At 35.9% G+C, this 18,840-nt stretch overlaps 1 protein-coding gene and 1 non-coding gene across 3 annotated transcripts in view; both read left to right on the forward strand.

Annotated features, from left to right (window-relative positions):
* TMEM245 (transmembrane protein 245) overlaps positions 1 to 18,840 on the forward strand; it is an 81,528-nt gene that overhangs the window by 48,933 nt on the left and 13,755 nt on the right. For both annotated transcript variants that reach the window (XM_007498976.3, XM_007498977.3), the window contains 2 exons: positions 11,431 to 11,531; positions 17,144 to 17,318. In XM_007498976.3, coding sequence (XP_007499038.1) covers positions 11,431 to 11,531; positions 17,144 to 17,318 — 276 coding nt within the window. The remainder of the gene's footprint in view (positions 1 to 11,430; positions 11,532 to 17,143; positions 17,319 to 18,840) is intronic.
* On the forward strand, positions 7,348 to 7,416 carry MIR32 (microRNA mir-32). The gene has a single exon (NR_032155.1). It is a non-coding gene; the product is annotated as a microRNA mir-32 (primary transcript).

The following is an 18,840-nucleotide window of genomic DNA, read 5'->3' on the forward strand; positions in this document are numbered from 1 at the left end:
AACTCTCCACCACCAATAAGGGAAAGAGAGTGTTTTTTTCCAAGATCCTCCTGGAGACAGCAAGGGAGACAAATATATAGACCTTTCACCTTGTGTCTCCTCTAAATTTTCACATCTACCAATCACATCAAAGGCTTTCTCCAGGACTGCCCATATTTTTAGTTCTCACCTTCTTTGATTAGATTTTTGAGTTACTTAACATTTCTTTGTTAAGTTCACCTTTTGTTAGTTACTTGACCTTTTTTAAATTAATTTAACCTTTATAGTTACTTAACACCTTTTTGTATTAAGATCTAAAAATAGACTTAGCTTAACGTTCTAGCTTCATTATAAGGTGAGAACTAAGTACCTTCATTGTTCAATCAAGAGATTACAACTTTATCTTCCCCTAAAGTAAGGTTTAAGTAGGGTGGAATAATTTAAAGTTTACAATATTAAGCAATTAAAGTACTTTCAGTTATCTCCCATCTCCACAGAATATCTTTATTATATGGTTTGAATAAGTAATTTGACCCTTGATTTACCTTCACAATGTATGGCAGCTGGTGGGGAAGAGACAAGTTGGTATAGCTATTTCTTCCTTCACTACCTAGTGTGATGTCTCAGGATTGATAGAGCCAGGCTTTAGTAGAGCTTTTTTTAGTTCTTTACATCATAACTGATCCTTTAATTGTCCTTTTGTGTTCATATTATTCTGCTCAGTTAATCTTTTATATTTGTCACAATTTTTGTTCATCCTTGCAGGAGATGAAATTCAAAGGCTCTTCAGCCCAGATGCTTAAATTTGATATCCCTGCCCTCATAGGCAGTGTAAGCCAGAAAGCCATCCAGCATAGAGAGAAGCTAACTTAGGTTGTTATTTTCTTTAGCCCAAGTTGACTTTGCACATCTCCACAACAAAATATCTGATAAGCTTCACAAATAATTTTAGGAAATTGTTTTCTCTATTCATTAAACTATAATTATATTTGGGGAGAAAGTTATTTTAGGGTGATTAGTTTCTTGTACATAATATCAGTTAATCAGTTATCTCTTTACAGTTTTTTCTTTGATAAGTTGCTGTATCAAAAGAAAAAAATGAAGGAAGAGATAGAAGAGAATTTATCACCAGCTGGTCATTGTGCTTTTCTCCCTTTCTATAATTAGCTAGATTTTTTTTTTTATGAGGGCTATACTCAAAACCTTGCCAGCTTTATGAGACTTAGCTTGTGCTCTACTGGAATACATTCTGAGAACTCAGGACCACATTCTTATTACAGTGAATTATTGGTGTATTACTTATTGAAGTCACTTTTTTTTTTTTGAAGTCACTTCTTTAATGACACTGGCATTATGGGAGAATACTAAGAGTCAGTTTTTAGATCAAGAAATGTGGCCTGGTCTTCTCCATTTGTAAGGTCTTTTCCCATTGATTATTGAGTAGACATTGCCAAAAGAAGTAAATAATGGTGTTGATACTCTTGCTCTAAACCAAACTAGAACAAGGAAGGATTTTACAACTATAACGGAAGTAGTGCTTAGATAGTCACTTCTTAGAGAGGCAAAGAAAAGAATTGGTATATTGGATTTTATTGAATTCTCAGCAACTACAAGAAACTTTATTTCATTGGACATCTGATCATCACATATTGCACTACTAATGATAGATAGTGGCTATATGAATGGAGAGAAGGGGGCAGATGTTGCAGAGGAAGCACAGGAAAGAGACAAAAGGAGTTGAGATCTAGGTCACAAGAAAACAAGTTAACTGTAGCAAGAAGAATGGACCATTTCTGCCTCTTAGACTAAAAGATGAGAGAATGAGGGATGATACAGAAAAATTTGGGGATGTGGAGTTGAAAAGAGGGCATTCATAGTAGATTGTCTCAATTGTCACAAAAATAGCAGGCAGGGCTTTCTGCTGAGAAGATGGAATAAAGATGGTGTAGTCAGAGTTGAAATTTGGAGTAGCTGATTGGGGAAATGTGTTACTCTATCAGTTAATATATATAAAAGTATGGTTATGCATCAGTAAGGATCTAGCTGATACTTGAATACATAAATTTGTAATAGATCCATTTGGCACAATTGCATCACTTCTAGCACCATTTAGTAGCATTCAGACAGAATAAGAGAAAATAGGTGGAGGAAGTAACTGAGAGTTCAGGGTTAATAAGTTGTAAATGCTAATAGGAGAAAGGAACAAAGCATTCAGTCAATCAAGCATATGTTAATGCCTGCTGTGTGCCAGGCATTTTGCTAAGTGCTAGGGTTACAAGAACAAAAAGAAAGGGAAAGTTTCTACATATGTTTAAACTAACATTCTAATGGAAGAAACAAGTTAGAAACATCCCTATTAAACTACATATTCCTTGAGGGCAAGGATTATCTTTTGCCTTCCTATGTTATCCTCAGTGCTTTAGCAGAGTACCTGGCACATAGGATGTGCTTAATAAATATTTATGGATTGACTATATATAAATATGTATATAACATAAATATAAAATTAACAAATATATATACACATACATAATTAATTAACATGTGTGTGTGTATGCATACACAAATAGTTAAGTAGAAGTCACCCCAGGAAAAAAGGAGCACGAGTATTTCAGGGGATCAGGAAAAGCTTTATGCAGATGATGGTACCTAAGCAATGACTTAAAGGAAAAGGGGAACATTTTGAGGCAGAGGGAAGGAAGGATTACATTCCAGTCATGGAGGGAACCTAGGGCAAAGACACAGAGACTGGAGATGGAGTGTTGTAAGTGAACAACAGAGGCCAGTTTGACCTGGCTATAGACTGAAGTCTTTCAAGTGATATCCAATGAGGTTAGAAAGGTAGGTGGAGTAGGTTGTTTAGTGTTTTATAAGCTAAACAGAGGAGTTTATATTTTATTTTTGAGGTAATAGGAAACCTCTAGAGTTGAATAAGTAAGGAACTTAAAAGGTCAAAACTATGCTTAAGGAAAATTATTTTGGCAGAAGAGTGTAGAACAGACTTGAGTGGTAAGAGACTTGAGCAATAGACTATTGCTGTAATCTAGGCCAGAGGGAGGAGGGCCTGAACAAGATGGTAGCTAGTTGTGTGAATAGAGAAAAGGGATTGGATATGAGAAATATTGTTAAGGTAAAAATGACAAGATTTGGCAGCTGATGGGATATGTGGCATGAAAGAATGAGGAGTCAAGGACAATGCTATGCTTATGAACCTGAGAAAATGTAAGGATATCGGTGCCTTCAACAGAAATAAGGAAGTTTGGAAGAGGATAGGGTTTGAGGGGAAAGATTTTGTTGCTGTTCAGCCATTTCTGAATCTTTGTGACCCCATTTGAAATTTTTTCAGTAAAGATACTTAAGTGGTGTGCCATATCCTTCTCCAGCTTATTTGACAGATGAGGAAACTAAAGCAGAGTTAAGTGACTCGTCCATGGTCACAAAGCTAGTAAGTGCCTGAGGCCACATTTGATCTCAGGAATATGAGTCTTCCTGACTCCAGGCCCAGTATTCTATCCACTGTACCATTTAGATGTTCCAGGGTGAAAGATTTTTAATTCATATGCCCAAAAGGATACTTAAATTATGCAAAGCCTTTGACTCAGAAATCCTGTGACTATTCCCCAAAGAAATAAGAGGAAAAAGAAAAGGAACCACGTGCACAAAGACATTTATGACAACAGTTTTGTGGTGGCAAAGATGAGGGGACTCCCATCAATTGGGGAAAGTTTGTGATAAAGGATTATGGAATACTATTGTGCTAAAAGAAATGATGGAAATTATTTCACAAAAACTTGGGAAGACCTGTATAAATTGATGCAAAGTGAAGAGGGGCCTGTGATGGCAGAGTAGTGAAATGCTATCCTTTCTCCAGACACAATGAAAATGGAAGGTTGGAGAGAGCAGGAATCCTGAATCTGTTTTGGTAAGTCCTTGGTATTCAGGTGATCCAGGACCTAAATGAACTCTTCCTTGATGCTAAGGTTTTTTGTTTTGTTTTATTTTTTGCCTTATCTCAAGATGGTGGAAGATGAAACCCTTTATTCCTGCTTGTATCAACTGTGCAGCATCTTGGTCATAGATGGGACCTTGGCAATTAAATTTCAAGTGTGGACACTCAGCAATTATTGAAGGCTGACATTGTTATTCAGTGATTTGGTGAAGTAGAATGAAAGATCGTGCTTCTACATATAGCAATAGGTTCCTAAGCAAGCAAGTCTCCATGTGTAGACCCTGTGAGGAGCTAGGATTGCAGAGTTCTAGGCAGGGGCTGAAGTGTCAGCATTGGCCCCTAACTACCTGGGTTCTTAGTGATTATGAAGGGAGTAATGTGCTGGTTTGGGTTGGTTGGTTTGTTTTCTCATAAAATAACAAGCACAAGGCAGAATGAGTCTCTTTCCCATATGTGACAGTATGTTCTCCTGCATCTGTCCTCCATCAGTCAAGACTCTCCTTAGTAATGAAGAATCAATTGATCTGTTTTCTCAAACTGATTTGATGGCTGAATTTGTAGTTAGAGCTCTCGTGCATGTCAGTAGATTTTTTACCTCAGTAAGTTTCAGGGGAGGAGGGAAGGGCCAGGGCTGGAGCATCAGTTATTACTGGCTAAATGATACTTCTTTCCTCCCCGAAACTATCTTTACCTCGTTCTTGCTCTACACATCCAGCCGTGAGGTCAGAAGTGTTTTAAACATTCCTTCTTTGAAGGGGAAGGAGGTGCTTGCCCTCTAAAGACTCTTCTAACTCTTTAAAAATTTTTTATAATTTTGAAAATGTGCCTACAATCTCTCACATGTACCTCGCTTTCCATTCCCACTCCTATTCCCCTCAGCTCTGTCCTTTATTGCTTATCTGAGATGTAGCAGTAACTCTCCTTTAGTTTGTACCAGTTCATGTTTATCCTTCACACTGACTAGATCAATCTTTGTAGAATGTTGGGGAAAGAGCTCTGGATTAGAAATCAAGAGAACTGTGTTCTGGCTCTGCTTTGCCTTTAACTAGGAAGGCAGCCTTTGGCAAGTCAGTTAACTTCTCTAGTATCAGAGGTTTCTCAAAAATAAAGAAGTTTAAATCAATCATCTCCCAGATCTCTTCCATTTTGAATTATACATCACTTCCCTGTGCAAAAATAATAGAATACAAACACCAAATTGTCTCCACTCATTTGATTTCCCATTATCTACCAAATAAAATCCAAACTCCTAACCCTGGCAGCCAAAGCTCTCAACAGTCTAATCCTACCCCGTATTTATAGCTTCATCTCCCACTGTTCCTTGTTAGGAGTCCTCATCCCTAACAAACCTGGAATGTGCTTGGAACTTTCCTGCCTCTTTGCCTTTGTTCAGTATTTCCCTTAGGTACTAAAAATTCATCTCCTTTTAAAGTACAATTTAAATGGCATGACATTTCCATAAAGCTTTCTATGATCACCTCATCCAGGTGTAACTTTTCTCTGTGCTGAATACCTATGACATTTCCTATCTGTAGTTCTCATAAAAGTTTTATTTTGATTTGTATTGTAATTATTTGTGAATGTGTCTTGTCTTCCCCACTAGATTGGAAGCTCCTGGAGAAAGAACAAGGGACTATGTCCTTTACATTTTTGCATTCCCCACAGTACTTTGTATTATTTCTTGAATGAATGATTTCATTGTGAGAAATTCATTCAACAGACTTTTGTTAAGTATTTGCTGTTTAGAGAACTATAATAAGATATAAAAGAAACACAAATTTATATAAAACAATCCCTGCTCCCATTGAACCTACAGCCAACATATATAAGCAGTTATAAGGTATCACATGTAAGCAGTTATAAGGTATCACATGAAGAATGCATTTAGAGTATCTAATACAAAGAAAATTACCAGTTGGGACAATTACAAATGGCTTCACATAGGAGATAGAATTTGAATTGTATCTTAAAGAAGGAATAGAATTTCAATAGATGATCTCAGTGGAAAGACTGTAAATTTCATAGAAAAAAGGATCTATGTGTACTTTGTCATAAAAGGTAGGATTCAGATTATTGGAATGGAGGAAATAGGGTACACATAAACATTAAGTATTTAGAGAAACCAGACTTACCTAATGTTATTGAATTTTATATTCTGTTTAAGAATCTTAAAACAAGATTTTAGTTACATATAGTACTTGCCATTTTTTATACTAGTGCTAGATATTTGGTAATTTTGGTTACATGGAATAGAATATTTAAGAGTCAGCTTGAAAATTTGGAGGCCAAAGATTATACTACTCATTAAGCTGAAATTTATGATTACTAAAGTTTTGGCTTGTTAGAAATATCATGCTGTAATAATAGAAAATAACCAAGTTTTCAGATTTTTTTCATTATTCTTTAAAGTGAAGCTATATAGGTTGTTTGGGTTTTTTTTTTTTTAATGCAAAATCTCCCAGTTTAAGTTCTCTGGTGGATTCCATGTTTATTACATACCTGTTTTTCCAGAGACTTCCCTTCAGGTAAGGAAGTATATAGTTTAATACTACTAGCCTGTAAATCCAAGTCATAAAATATGTCAAAGTAGAATCCTTTTCTACTTTGACCCATTTAGTTTTGATAAACATTTAAAATATTACCAACTTTATTTCCTTAAATTAATGCTCATATATTATGTCATGTAGATAGATTTTGAAATTTGGGAGGTCCTAATAATAATTTTAAGAATTAAGGCTGAGCTACTCTAAATTTGTATACATCTCAGAATTGTAATCATTTTTTGCATTTCCTGAGATTTTATGGTTAATATTTTTACTGGCTATATAGAAGAAAAAAATTTAAGAAAATTTAGTATCATGAAGACTGGAGATTCTACTTTGGCTGTAACCATTGATAGCTCTGTGGCCAAGATAATAATAAGATCCATTTTCAAGAGAAATCTAATTCACCTTCATGGAAGCTTGTGTGGTGCATCATTTTAAAATGGGGGACATAATCTCTTGAAATAAAGCTTTAAACACACTGTATAGATAGTTATCTATACATCATATAGATAATCATCATTATAATTTCTTCAGTGTACAATTTGACTTTAGAATATAATATCAGGTGTTTGTTATCAGTTATTAATCCTAATACTTTGATAAAATGGAAAAATTTGAATCATTTGTAACCCAATAAGTGAAATGGATTATACCATTGGGAGTGAATCTTGAATCTTAATTTATTATTCTAAATTTTTTAGTTGGTAGTTTGCTGAATGAATAAGATTTGATTTTTAATTCCCAGATCTCACTGAGTTAGTGGCATGTACATCTTTCCCTGTACCATTTTCCTTTCCACTAGCAGCATGTCATTTTCCTAAATGTGCATACCATACCCTTCTTCCCTGATGTTCTCATTCTGCTTGCTCTGGTGGAGATATTGCACATTACTAAGTTGCATGTTGTCACGGCTTTAGTGCAATTTAGTATGTGTGATATTTTCACATGAGTGCATGCACACGGGTATGGCTGTAGCCTAAAATTACTGTAGTTTTTGTCGGGGGAGGAATTTCCTTATGTGAATCAAATGAAATCATTGTATAATATCCTGGTTAATATTTATATTGTACCTTTTGGAGCTTATCAGACATATATAACATGTTACATGAGTGTTATTAAAACAACATTTTTATTTGGGAAGTTATTGAAAAGGAGGGGTTCCATTTATGAGTAACTCAGATTACTAAATTTTTGTTATGTATTTGGGGTAATCATTCAGGAAACAAGGTTTTTTGCTTTCTGTTTAGAGCAAGTTAAACCCTCTTTCCTGAATAATTATTTACATATGGTCTTCCCATTAGAATGTGAGCTTCTTAAAGGCCAAGACTGTTTTTGCTTTTCTTTGTAACCCCAGCTCTTAATAGAGTGCCTATTACATAGTACGTGTTTAATAAATGCTTTTTTTTTTTTTTTGACTGACAGCCCAGGCATGCATATAGAGTAGGAAGAAGGGAAGGAAGGAAGCATTGTTTAAGAGGTCACTATGTGCCAAACCCTGGGAAGACAAATACAAGCAAAAAGAAAGAAAATCCCTGCCCTCAAAGAGCACACAAAAGAGAGCTAAAACATATAATTTTTCAATTGTTTATTTGAGTTTATGTTTGGGGATTTGGGTTTTATAAGATTACTCACTTACAAAAATGAACAATATGGAAATAAGTTTTGCATGATAACACATGTATAACCCAGATCGAATTGCCTGCCAGCACCGGGAGGGTCAAGGGAAGGGAAGGAAGAAGATAAATTCTATCATATTACTTAGGAAAATTTGTGTGGAAATTTACATGTAATTGGTAGAAATTTTAAAATATAAACATTTTTAAAATTAAAATAAAATTTTAAAGAAATCTGTCTTTAATGGCTGAAACAGAGGGGATGGGGTGATAGTTTTGAAATTCAGAGGAAGTATGGAACTGGCTTGGGAGAAGAATGAAGACAGGATGGGCCCTTTCACAAAACAGATGTTCCAGGAGGAATTGACTAGTGGGAGAAAATAGGGCAGGTCTTACACAGGATATTGCATAGTGAATGGGCTGCAAGGTGGTAAGTTTATCCAAGATGAGAGAAGTTTCAGAATGAGCCAGTAGTAGAAGAGACATGATTTGGAAGTCAGGAATTGGGCTGGGAGGATAATGTAAGGAGCCATCTGGACTGAAAATTCAGTGCTTCATTGTGAGATAGTGTGTTCCTTATCACATTTATTATTCAAGCAATGATTTCTGGATTATTTTTTAAGGAAATTATGAAGAGAATTAATTCATTGGGTAAGAAGTTGGACTAGATTATTTTCAAGGTTCCTTATACTTCTACAATCCTGTAAATATATGTATCCTCATATAGGTCAGATTCCATTTGTTGTATTTTTTTTTAATGGCAGTAATAAATTCAATTCATGTTGCCTTGTTCTTTATAGTTTGTTGTTAAAAAACCTAAAACTTTTAAAAATTAAGAGCATCTCTATTAAGGGGTTTGTACTCTCAGCACAAACTTTTCTAACCCCAACTCTAGCCACCACCATAATCACCCCACCCTATCCTGCTGTCATCGGTCCTAGAGCTTTAGGTCAATCATAGATGAACATTATACATAGAGTCTTGGTGCTGAAAGAGACCACAGATCATCTAGTTCAGTTCACAGCCTGTAAACTAAGAGTCTGAGTGGCCTTAACCTTTTTAAATAAAGTACATGTCATAAGTACTTTATAAAGTATAAAGTGAGTATTTCAAAATGTAAAAATCATTTCTTAACTTATGGGCCATACAAAAACAGGTGGAGTAGTAGATTTACCTGGAACTGTAGTTTGCTGTCCTCTGATCTGGTCCAGCCCTCTCTTTTTTCTTAATGAGGTGGCTGAGGCTCAGAGAGGTGAACCTACTTGCCTGTGGTCACAGAACCAGATAGTAGCAAAAGTAGTGAGTTGATAAGAGTCCAGGTTACTTTACATATCTGCTGAGTTTTTTCATTATATTATGGTATTTCCCATAAGTTGTTCCTTACCAGCAAAATGTTAGGGACCCATGATCTATTCTGAAAGATTAAACTTTATACCAAGTTATTCTCTAAGATCTTTTGAAGATGTTTAGCAATGAATGTGTTGGGAATATATCTTAATCAAGCAGTTAAGGAATTGCTATTCTATATTTGGAGGAGAAGGTTAGGAAAATTTCTCTGGTGTGGCAGATTGGTTTGTTTCTTTCCTTCTGCTTAGGAATATCAGACAGATCTGTTTTCCCTTCTGCTCTTATCCCCTTTCCACTATGTTGATACCTTTCTTCATTGAAAAACCTTTCAGTAAAGCTGAGCTGCTGCTCAGGTCCCCTAATTTCCCTTTCCTGACCACTGTCACAAGGAAGAGGATCAACTGTGTCAAGTCCTTATTCCCCAGAAAGTGCCAGCTTGGATTATTTATTTCACTTAATTCTTTATTTTCTCACTTAACTCCCTCAGTACCCTTTGAAGACATTTAAGGACTTGCAGGGACAATTGTTTCTTTGTCTTTCTTAGAATGTTAGTATCTCATCATCATATAGCTCCTACCAGTTACTCAAAATGTTGACTTTTCCAGCTTTCTCTTGACTCTGGTGTTTGTATTTCAGAATTCTTACTCACCTCTGAACTTTTCATCAGAAATACTTGAGAGTCTTCTATTGAAGATAAAAATTTTCCCTAGTGGGATTACACTCCATTTTGTGGAGTAATTTATTTATAAACCTATATTCGTTGCCTTTTGGAATGTTGTATTTCAAGATCTAATTATTGTTAAATTATCTCGACTTATCTTCTAGGTTAGTTTTTGATATCAACTATATTATTTTTCCCCAGTCTTTTTATTTTATTCTAATTTCTTGTTGTCTCAGTGAGTCATTCTATTTGTTTGTTCTATTCTAGTTTTTAGGGAGTCCATTATTGGATTAAGGTAACCATTTTTCTCTCTTAAGCTCTCTATGATCTCTCCAATTCTTTCCTTATTTTTAATCTTTTGCTCCTAAAGGCTTTCATGTAAGCCTTGTGGAAAATCCATTTTTTCTTTAGTCTATTTTCAGTTGTTATATTACTCTTTGGAGGGAATTTTTATTTGCACTAGTTTTTTGATATTATTGAGGTGTTTTCTTTGATTTATTCATCTAACTTTAGTTCCTAAATTGGGGTTTTATGCCCAAACCAGACTACACATCGCTGGGTTTGGGGAGTGGGATGCTTCAAGGCTCTTCCTACTCCAGCCCATATTCCACTCAGTTGCCAAAATTATCTTCCTAAAGTCTGACCACACCACACTCTATTCAGTAAACTTCGGTGTTTGGCATGATCTTTTTTCTTCCTTTCCAGCCTTACACTCTACTGGCCTAATAGCTGTTCCTTTCACACAAAAATCTACCTCCTAACTCAGTGGTTTTTCACTGGCTATACCCCATGACTAGAATGCTCTCCCTCCTTACTTCTGCTTCCCATCTTCCCTGGTTTTCTTCAAAATTTAACTTAAATCCTACCTTCTGCAAGGGATCTTTCCTGGTCCCTTGGCTCAAAACCTCCCTCACTGGTATCTTCCCACTGAAATTAGCTTTCATCTACTTTATGTATCTTGCACATGTAAAGTTGTTCATGTGTTGTCTTCCATTTAATGGTGAGGGTAGTGACCATGTTTTAACCTTTCCTTGTATCCCTAGCACTTAGCAAATTGCCTGATACATAGTAAATGCTTTAGAAAATGGTATCCAGTGTTTGGGTTTCCAGAGGAAAATATAGCAATCTGAGTCATTAACCTTTGGTACATAAGAATAGGGCTAATTAAGACTTTTATTTTGGAATAAGATGTCTAGAAGTTATTAATTTAATTTTTCATAATAATGTAGTTTTAGTACTTTAACAATAATGACATTCACCTAACTATAATTGATTTTTCCAAGTTAAAATGTGACAGTGATTTTATCTCCTTTGTTTTCTTTTTGGTCATCTTAGAGGTGTGTTTGACGCTTCCCTCAAAATGGCTGGGTTCTATGGATTGTATACTTGGTTGACTCACACCATTTTTGGAATCAATATTGTCTTCATCCCATCAGGTAACCATTATACCATGAATTCAACTGCATTCTATTTTTTTAATATTTAGAGCATTTTATAAACAATTGGTATTTTGGTTAGGGACAGGTTGTTATTCCCCAGATTTGAAGTATTACTTTTTCTAATTGTAGCTCATGGAAATCTTTGGAGAGTGTGACTCAAGGGTATGGTTTAATATATGTTCTGAAAAAATTGTAGTGGTTATCTAAAAGTAGACATTTTCATAGCCTCATGATTATGTCCTGCAGAATGTTGTTGTTATTATTGTTACTTCCTGGGACCCAACCTTCATTATTCCTCTAATGCTACCTCAGCTCTTTATACATCTTTTCTGAGTTCCAGGTAATGCCTGGAACCATTTAACACCTTCTTTATAGTTGAACTCTCTTCAAGTTTATTCTGTGTTACAAAGTTAGAGATAATCTAGTCCAGGCCCTTCATTTTTACAGGTAAAGGTACTGAGACTTAGAAGGATGAAATAATTTGTTTTAAGATCACACAGTCTGGTAGTGGAATAATTGAAACTACAGCCTTATTCTTTTTGCTTTCTCATTTCCGTTTCTATACATTATACCATTATCCTCATTAGTTCTGACCTCAGTGTAGAGTGGTCTGATTTCTCAAGGATTTTTTTTTCTTTTCTGTAGACCCTTATCATCCTGAAGGGATCTCACCTAGAACTTCTCTGTCACTGATACCCTCTTTTCTCCATTTATTCAGGCTCAACAGTGTGCCTTATCTAGTGGCACTAACCCCACCCTACTCTAACCAAAGAACACATAGAACCAAGATTTCAGCTGCCTCATGAGTCAGTTCATTCTATTTCCATTCAGCTCTAATGATGAGGAAGTTCTTTTATTAAACCAGAATCTGCTTCTTCCTAACTTCTATTCACTGATCCTAATTATTCCCTCAGAAACTACATGGATCAAAGATATTTTTCTTGAAGGCAGTTTCTATGTCTCACTCTCAAGTATTCTTTAATGCATGCTAAACATTCTCATTCCACTTTTTTTTTTAACCCTTACCTTCTGTCTTAAAATTGATACTGAGTATCAGTTCCAAGGCAGAAGAATGGCAAGGTCTGGGTAATAGGGGTAAGTGACTTTCCCAGGGTAACATAGCTAGGAAGTATTCCAGGTCAGATTTGAACCCAGGACCTCCCATCTCTAGGCCTGGCTCTCAATCCACTAAGCCACCTAGCTGCTCCCCCTCCTACTTCCTTTTAACCAATCTTCCTGTGATATAGTTTCAAGTCCCCTCATCATGCTCTGATCTTTGCTTTCTATCCCTAGATGGGAGATTCTGACCAAACAGCCTTTTGTATTTTTCATAGTAATCTGATTTTAATACAAGGTATTGGTCTAAATTATAATTAGATACTATTAAAACAGAAATTTCCTTGCTTTATAATAGATATTTAGAAATATTATTATGTCTAGAAATAATTTCCATTATTGAAATAGCAAAAAAATAGTAGATTATATTCAAAGACACAAAAAATCACATGAAGCAAGAATCAAAGGTCACCCTAAGATTATGAACATGGAACATAGGTTTAGACCAATAATTTTTATGTCATGGATCCCTTTGGAAGAAGCCTGTGTACCCCTTCTAGAATTAACATTTTTTAATGCATAAAATACATAGGACAAGTTTATGTTGTTAAGTCATTTCAGTTATGTCTAATTCTTCATGATCCCATTCGGGATTTTCTTGGCAAAGGTACTGGAGCAGTTTGCCATTGCCTTGTCCAGAGGAAACTGAGACCAACAGGGTTCAGTGACTTGCCTAGGGTCACATAGCTAGTAAGTATCTGAGGCTCGATGTGAACTCAAGAAGATGAATCTTCTTGACTCCAACCTGGGCACTCTATCCTGTCCCAAGTTAAGATTTAAGTTTAGAAGTTTATAAGGTTTAGAAAGATAAGTCTTTTCGACATGTTGCACTTGAGGTATTAAAAGGACACTAAGTCTAGTTAATCCAAAAGCAGCTAGAAATGTTGTCCTAAAGCTCAGAAAGAGAGGTCAGGGCTGGAGGGATAGATTTAGTATGTGGAAGTGGAAGAGGACCAGAAATCGATCCTTTGGGAACACCCACATCTCCAGATCAGACAACAGACAGAGATCCAAAATAAAGGGTTAGAGAGACAGGAGAATCCATCAGCAAGTGTTTATTAAGCACTCTTTATATGCTAAGTGTTGGGAATATAAAGACAAAAAAAAATTCCTTGTACCAAGGAACTTCCATTCTGTTGGGGGAAGTAGCATGTATACACATAAAACACATACAGAGTGATTTGGTGGGGCTGGCAAGGAATTAGCAGCTGAGGGAATCAAGAAAACCTCTTGGAGGAGGTGGCACTGAGATGTGAAAGGGAAGAGCACTGTTCTAGACCTGAGGGTCAGACTATACAAAAGCATGGAAACAAGATATAGTACACCATGGGTCAAGGAGACCAATTTGACAGACCCAAAGAGTTTGGGGAGGGGGGGTTAATGTGTAATATTCCTAGAAAAGCCCAATCCAGATTGTAAAAGCCATACTTTTTGAAAAATGACTTTATTGATGCCTTTTTATGATATAATCATAATGTACCCTTAGGACCTCCCAAGAGAGTCATCCCCTCTAACAAAGAGTATTTTAAGAGAAAAAAAGAGAAATGAAATCAATATAATAAGACATTGAAAAATTTGAGAATGTTTACAATGTACAATATTTGGGGACCTTCCAAATCTGTAAAGGGGTGGGGTAAGAGTGTCTTCCCATTATCTCTTCTGAAAGTCAGGCCTGCTATTTATATTTTGCAACATTTGTGAAAGGCTTTCAGAGCTGAGAAAGGAGTTTGTATTTTATTCTAGAGATAAGATAGGGCAGCAGAGCTTATTTGAACTTGGAAGTGACATAGCCAAACCTGTGCTTTAGAAATATCACTGTAGTACAGTGTGTGGAAATGTATTATAAAGGGAAAGGTGTAATGAAAAGCTGCTAATTTAGAAGCTGTTACAGTAGCTAAGCCAGAGGTGATTATAGCCAGGCTTGAAAGTGGAGAAAAGATGACTATTGCAAGAGATGTTGTGGAAATATGAATGGGTATTTGGCATGAAGGGAAAATTAGGAATGAGGATGACTCCATAGCTGTGAAACTAGATAACTAGAAGGGTGATAGTGTCTTTGACACAAATAAGGACATTTAGAATAGTCACGGATTGGAGGCTTTGGAGAGGAGGTTACTTTTGGGTATGCCTACAGGACATCAAGTTGGAAATATACAAGAGTCAGCTGATGATATGAGAGCCTAGAAGAGAGGCTAAGGTTGTATATATAGATTTGAGGCATTTGAGATACAGTCTTGGGACTATATACATATTTAGTGAGTAGGGCATAGATGATAATTCAGCAAAGGAGACTGACAAGGAATAGCCAGATAAGTAGAGAGAGAACCAAGAGAGAACAATGTCTTAAAAACACAGAGAAGAGAGTATTGGGAGATGACTGAGGAGGAGAGAATGGTCATTGGTGTCAAGTGCTTTTTGCAGAAAGATCAAGAAAAATGAGGAATGAGAAAAGGCAACTGAGAGATCATGGATCTCTTTGGAAAAAGAAGTTTGAGGTGATGAGAGTTATGAGATCAGAATGTAGATCATGAGGAGTATAGAAAGGAAGTAGAGGCAATGAGTGGCTGTTAAGGGAGGAGAAAAAGAAGGACAGCATGAGAGAACACTAACGTCAAGTGAGAATTTTATAAGGATAGAGGAAGCCTGGGCTTGTGTGTAGGCAACAGTGAAGTTTACAACAGATAAGAATAGACTAAGGATTAGAGAGAATGAGAGGTGATGGATGGGCAATAAGAGAGGAGCCAATATCAAGAAATCAGAAGCGGTAAAATCCAGATTCATGGAACCCAACATTTCAATAACAAGATAGTCTCTCCTGAACACTGCAGCTTAAATGACACCTTGCTATTTAGTTTTCAGACATCCAACAGTCACTTTCACCTTGTGTCTAACTCAAGCTTTTTCATTTCCTGAGTCATCTATATGACCTCAGTTGAGTCATGTAATGTCACTGAGCTTCCATTTCCTCCTCTGTAAAATTAGAAGGTTGGATTAGATGATCTCTGAATTCCCTTTCATTTTAAAATCCTATGAATCTGAAGTCCCAGCCATGCTTAATTAAAGTTGTGGTATAAAGGAAACAGCACATTCCACCATCCCAGTTTTAGACTAGCATAGGCAGTCTTCAGGCTGACAGGGGCCCCTACATCCCCAACTGTTACAACCAGTTATGGTAAACTGAGGCCAAAGTTCAAAGCACAATCATTTTATTGAGAAAATGCGAATTGGCCAATAAATAAATTCTCAGCCCCCTTCAGAAATGCCAAAGCCCTGAATGAGGAGGAAAACTCTTTTATAGGCAAAAGAAGGAGAATCTAAAATAGAAAGCAGCATCATAAATGGGAAAAGCATTGTGATAGGTTACAGAGTTTAGATTACACTTTAGTTGCATTAGTTAGATTACAGTTTAGTTACAGGATTACAGGTTACAATATGATTGACTGGAAATTGAGTTTGAGGAGCTAGTAACAATCCCTCCTTCCATATTGTTGCTAAGAAATGTTCATTGTTTAAGTCAACCTGCAAGGACAGTTTGGCAATAGTGGACCAGACTTCCTTGGATATCAAACCAGATGCCCTGGTGTGTCCACCTGCATCATTCTAGGATTGACAGATTTCCCTGAGGCAAGAATAGAACAGTGATCAGCAGGAAAACTGAACTTCTAAACTTAACTCACAGTCATTTAAAGATCCAAAGGAAAGCTGAATCTCCAAACTTAATTCTGAGAGAAAAGAAACATGATACAGGTAGTTACAAAAATGCTGACAGTGATACAAAATGAAATCTGTAACAAATAGAATCAGTTTGATTTTCCCAATTTTCATAGGTAAGTAGTAATGACAAGGCAGCCCTTAGGGACTGCCTTCAGGAGGAAATGCATGGAGCTTACCATGTTTTTACCTTTTTCAGAAGCAAGCAATAATGTCCAGGTGTGGGAAAGAAACTTTGTCATTAGCAGTTTAGCAGAGAAGGTGTTCCTGCTACTACTGAAAAGTTATCATTAGCATTTAATCATGATTGCCACCTCTCCCATTTGTTACAACTCCCAAAAGTGCTTCTCTCATTGGAGTCTTTTGAAAGCTTTTTAAGATAGGCATAGCAGGGAATGTTGTTGCCATTTCACAGAGAAGGAAATTGAGGTCTAGATAAGTGATGAAACTTGCAGGAGGTGACAAAATGAATTAGTGCAGAGCTGAGACTAAAACCTAATCCAAGTGTTCTTTCCACTTCACCAACCTCTGTATGTGGGAATTCTTCAGTAAACATTATTCCTCCAGTTTACTGAAGCTTGACTTCAGTTAATCAGTTTAACCTTCAGTTATATTTTTAATCCATTAATCCAGTGCACTACATTCCTTGAATATTCCAATGAATTTGGGTTATTTTACCATGTGTGAATTTGGAGGGCTCTTTTTTTCTTATTACAAAGAATCAACAACCATTTACTATTTTGCTGTGGTATGAAATTTATTTCTTTTTTCTTATTTCTTAGCATTAGCAGCAATCCTTGGAGCAGTACCATTTCTGGGGACATATTGGGCAGCAATACCTGCAGTTCTAGATCTGTGGCTTACTCAGGGAGAAGGATGCAAAGCGATCTTGCTTCTGGTTTTTCACCTCTTACCAACCTACTTTGTAGATACGGCAATCTACTCTGACATATCAGGGTAAGTATTTCACAAAACCAACAGCAGTGATAATTGTAATTATATCAGTGTCTTCACATCTTGATAAAAGATTTTTTCCTTTATAATTTTAGAGGGTTTTTTAGGCTTTTTTACTCTAGCAGCCTTTATGTTTCTATTGCCATTGTAAAACATTAATAAAAACTGACATCATGAAACAAGGCTGTGTTGCTGGGAAAACATATTTGGTGCATAAAAAAGGCTGTGCAAGAATTGCCATAAAAAATAACATTCAGGAAATGCATGATGGATCAACAAGCATTTATTAAATGTCTATTCTTTGCTGGGAAGTGTATTAGACACTGAAATGGAAAGTGAAATGAGCCAGTCCTGTGCCAAGAGTAAGAAATAATAAGGCTAGGGGCTGTGGTTACCCACAAAATGTTCAAAGGCCCAGAGGAAGACATCCAGTTTATTGAGGGTGTGTAATATGGATTCTTTAAAAGAAGATACTGATATGAATTGGCTAGATTGAAAAGGTGGGAATCAGTTATAATCCAGACCCTTGAAGTGAATGCCCATATCAGTGTGATCACAAATCATTTGAAGAATTAAAGTAAGGAAAGATATAACTGAATATCAGACTAAATGAAAATTGTAAGCACACTTATGTTTTAATGACATCTTACATGGAGAAATATTATCTGACATACACCAAAATGAAGTCAATGTTTTATTTTAGAACTTTTCCATTAAAAAAACTTTTAAAATCAAATATCAACATCTTTGAATAATTTTCCTTGTTCCTTCCAATAATTTCAGCTCTTTTAGTGGTGTTTAATTTTGGTAGAAATTCCACTGACTCAGATCAGCAACTTAATTTAAGGTTTTGGAGTTGCCCAGGGCAACAGAGGTGAAGTGGCTCTCCCATGGTCACAGAGCCAGGATGTGTAGAAGCAGGGCCCCAGGTGTTCCCTTACTTCTTTCCTAGCATTCTGCTCTTTACATCACTTAAACTTTCAGTTTAAGCATAACCTCTAATTTTAACATATAGCAATTCCATTTCAGCTCATTCTCTGTTATAATGTTGTACCTTCTGGGAAGACAGAACTGAATCCCTGTCTGTTTAAAATTTTTTTCCTATTCTAAAATGTTTCTAAATATTAAGGTCTGCGGTTTTTTTAAGGCAAAGAACTTTAAAAGGTAGTTTGTCAGTGGTCTGTGACAGATTTTAATTGTACTAGAAACCAGCTACAACAAAGAAAACATTTCTGATATTAATTAAGCATTAACCAGAGTGGGAAGGTTGTTTAGAATTGGCATAATGTTCAAGAATGGGAAACATTTTCTTTGATTGTAAAAAGACAACCACATTGTTTAGCTACACTAGAAAAAGATATTTTATTTTTATGCTGACATTTTTCCTCAAATCTTACTCTTAATTTTTGTATCATGTTATTTGTAAGAAGGATGTTGTTTGGCTGGCACCATTGTGGAATGAGGTATTTCACATGAGTGAATTTTCTATCTAATTGAAATGTACTCTTAAGTTCCCTATCTTTTT

This window comes from Monodelphis domestica, chromosome 7, assembly GCF_027887165.1.
Source record: "Monodelphis domestica isolate mMonDom1 chromosome 7, mMonDom1.pri, whole genome shotgun sequence".
NCBI lineage: Eukaryota > Metazoa > Chordata > Mammalia > Didelphimorphia > Didelphidae > Monodelphis > Monodelphis domestica.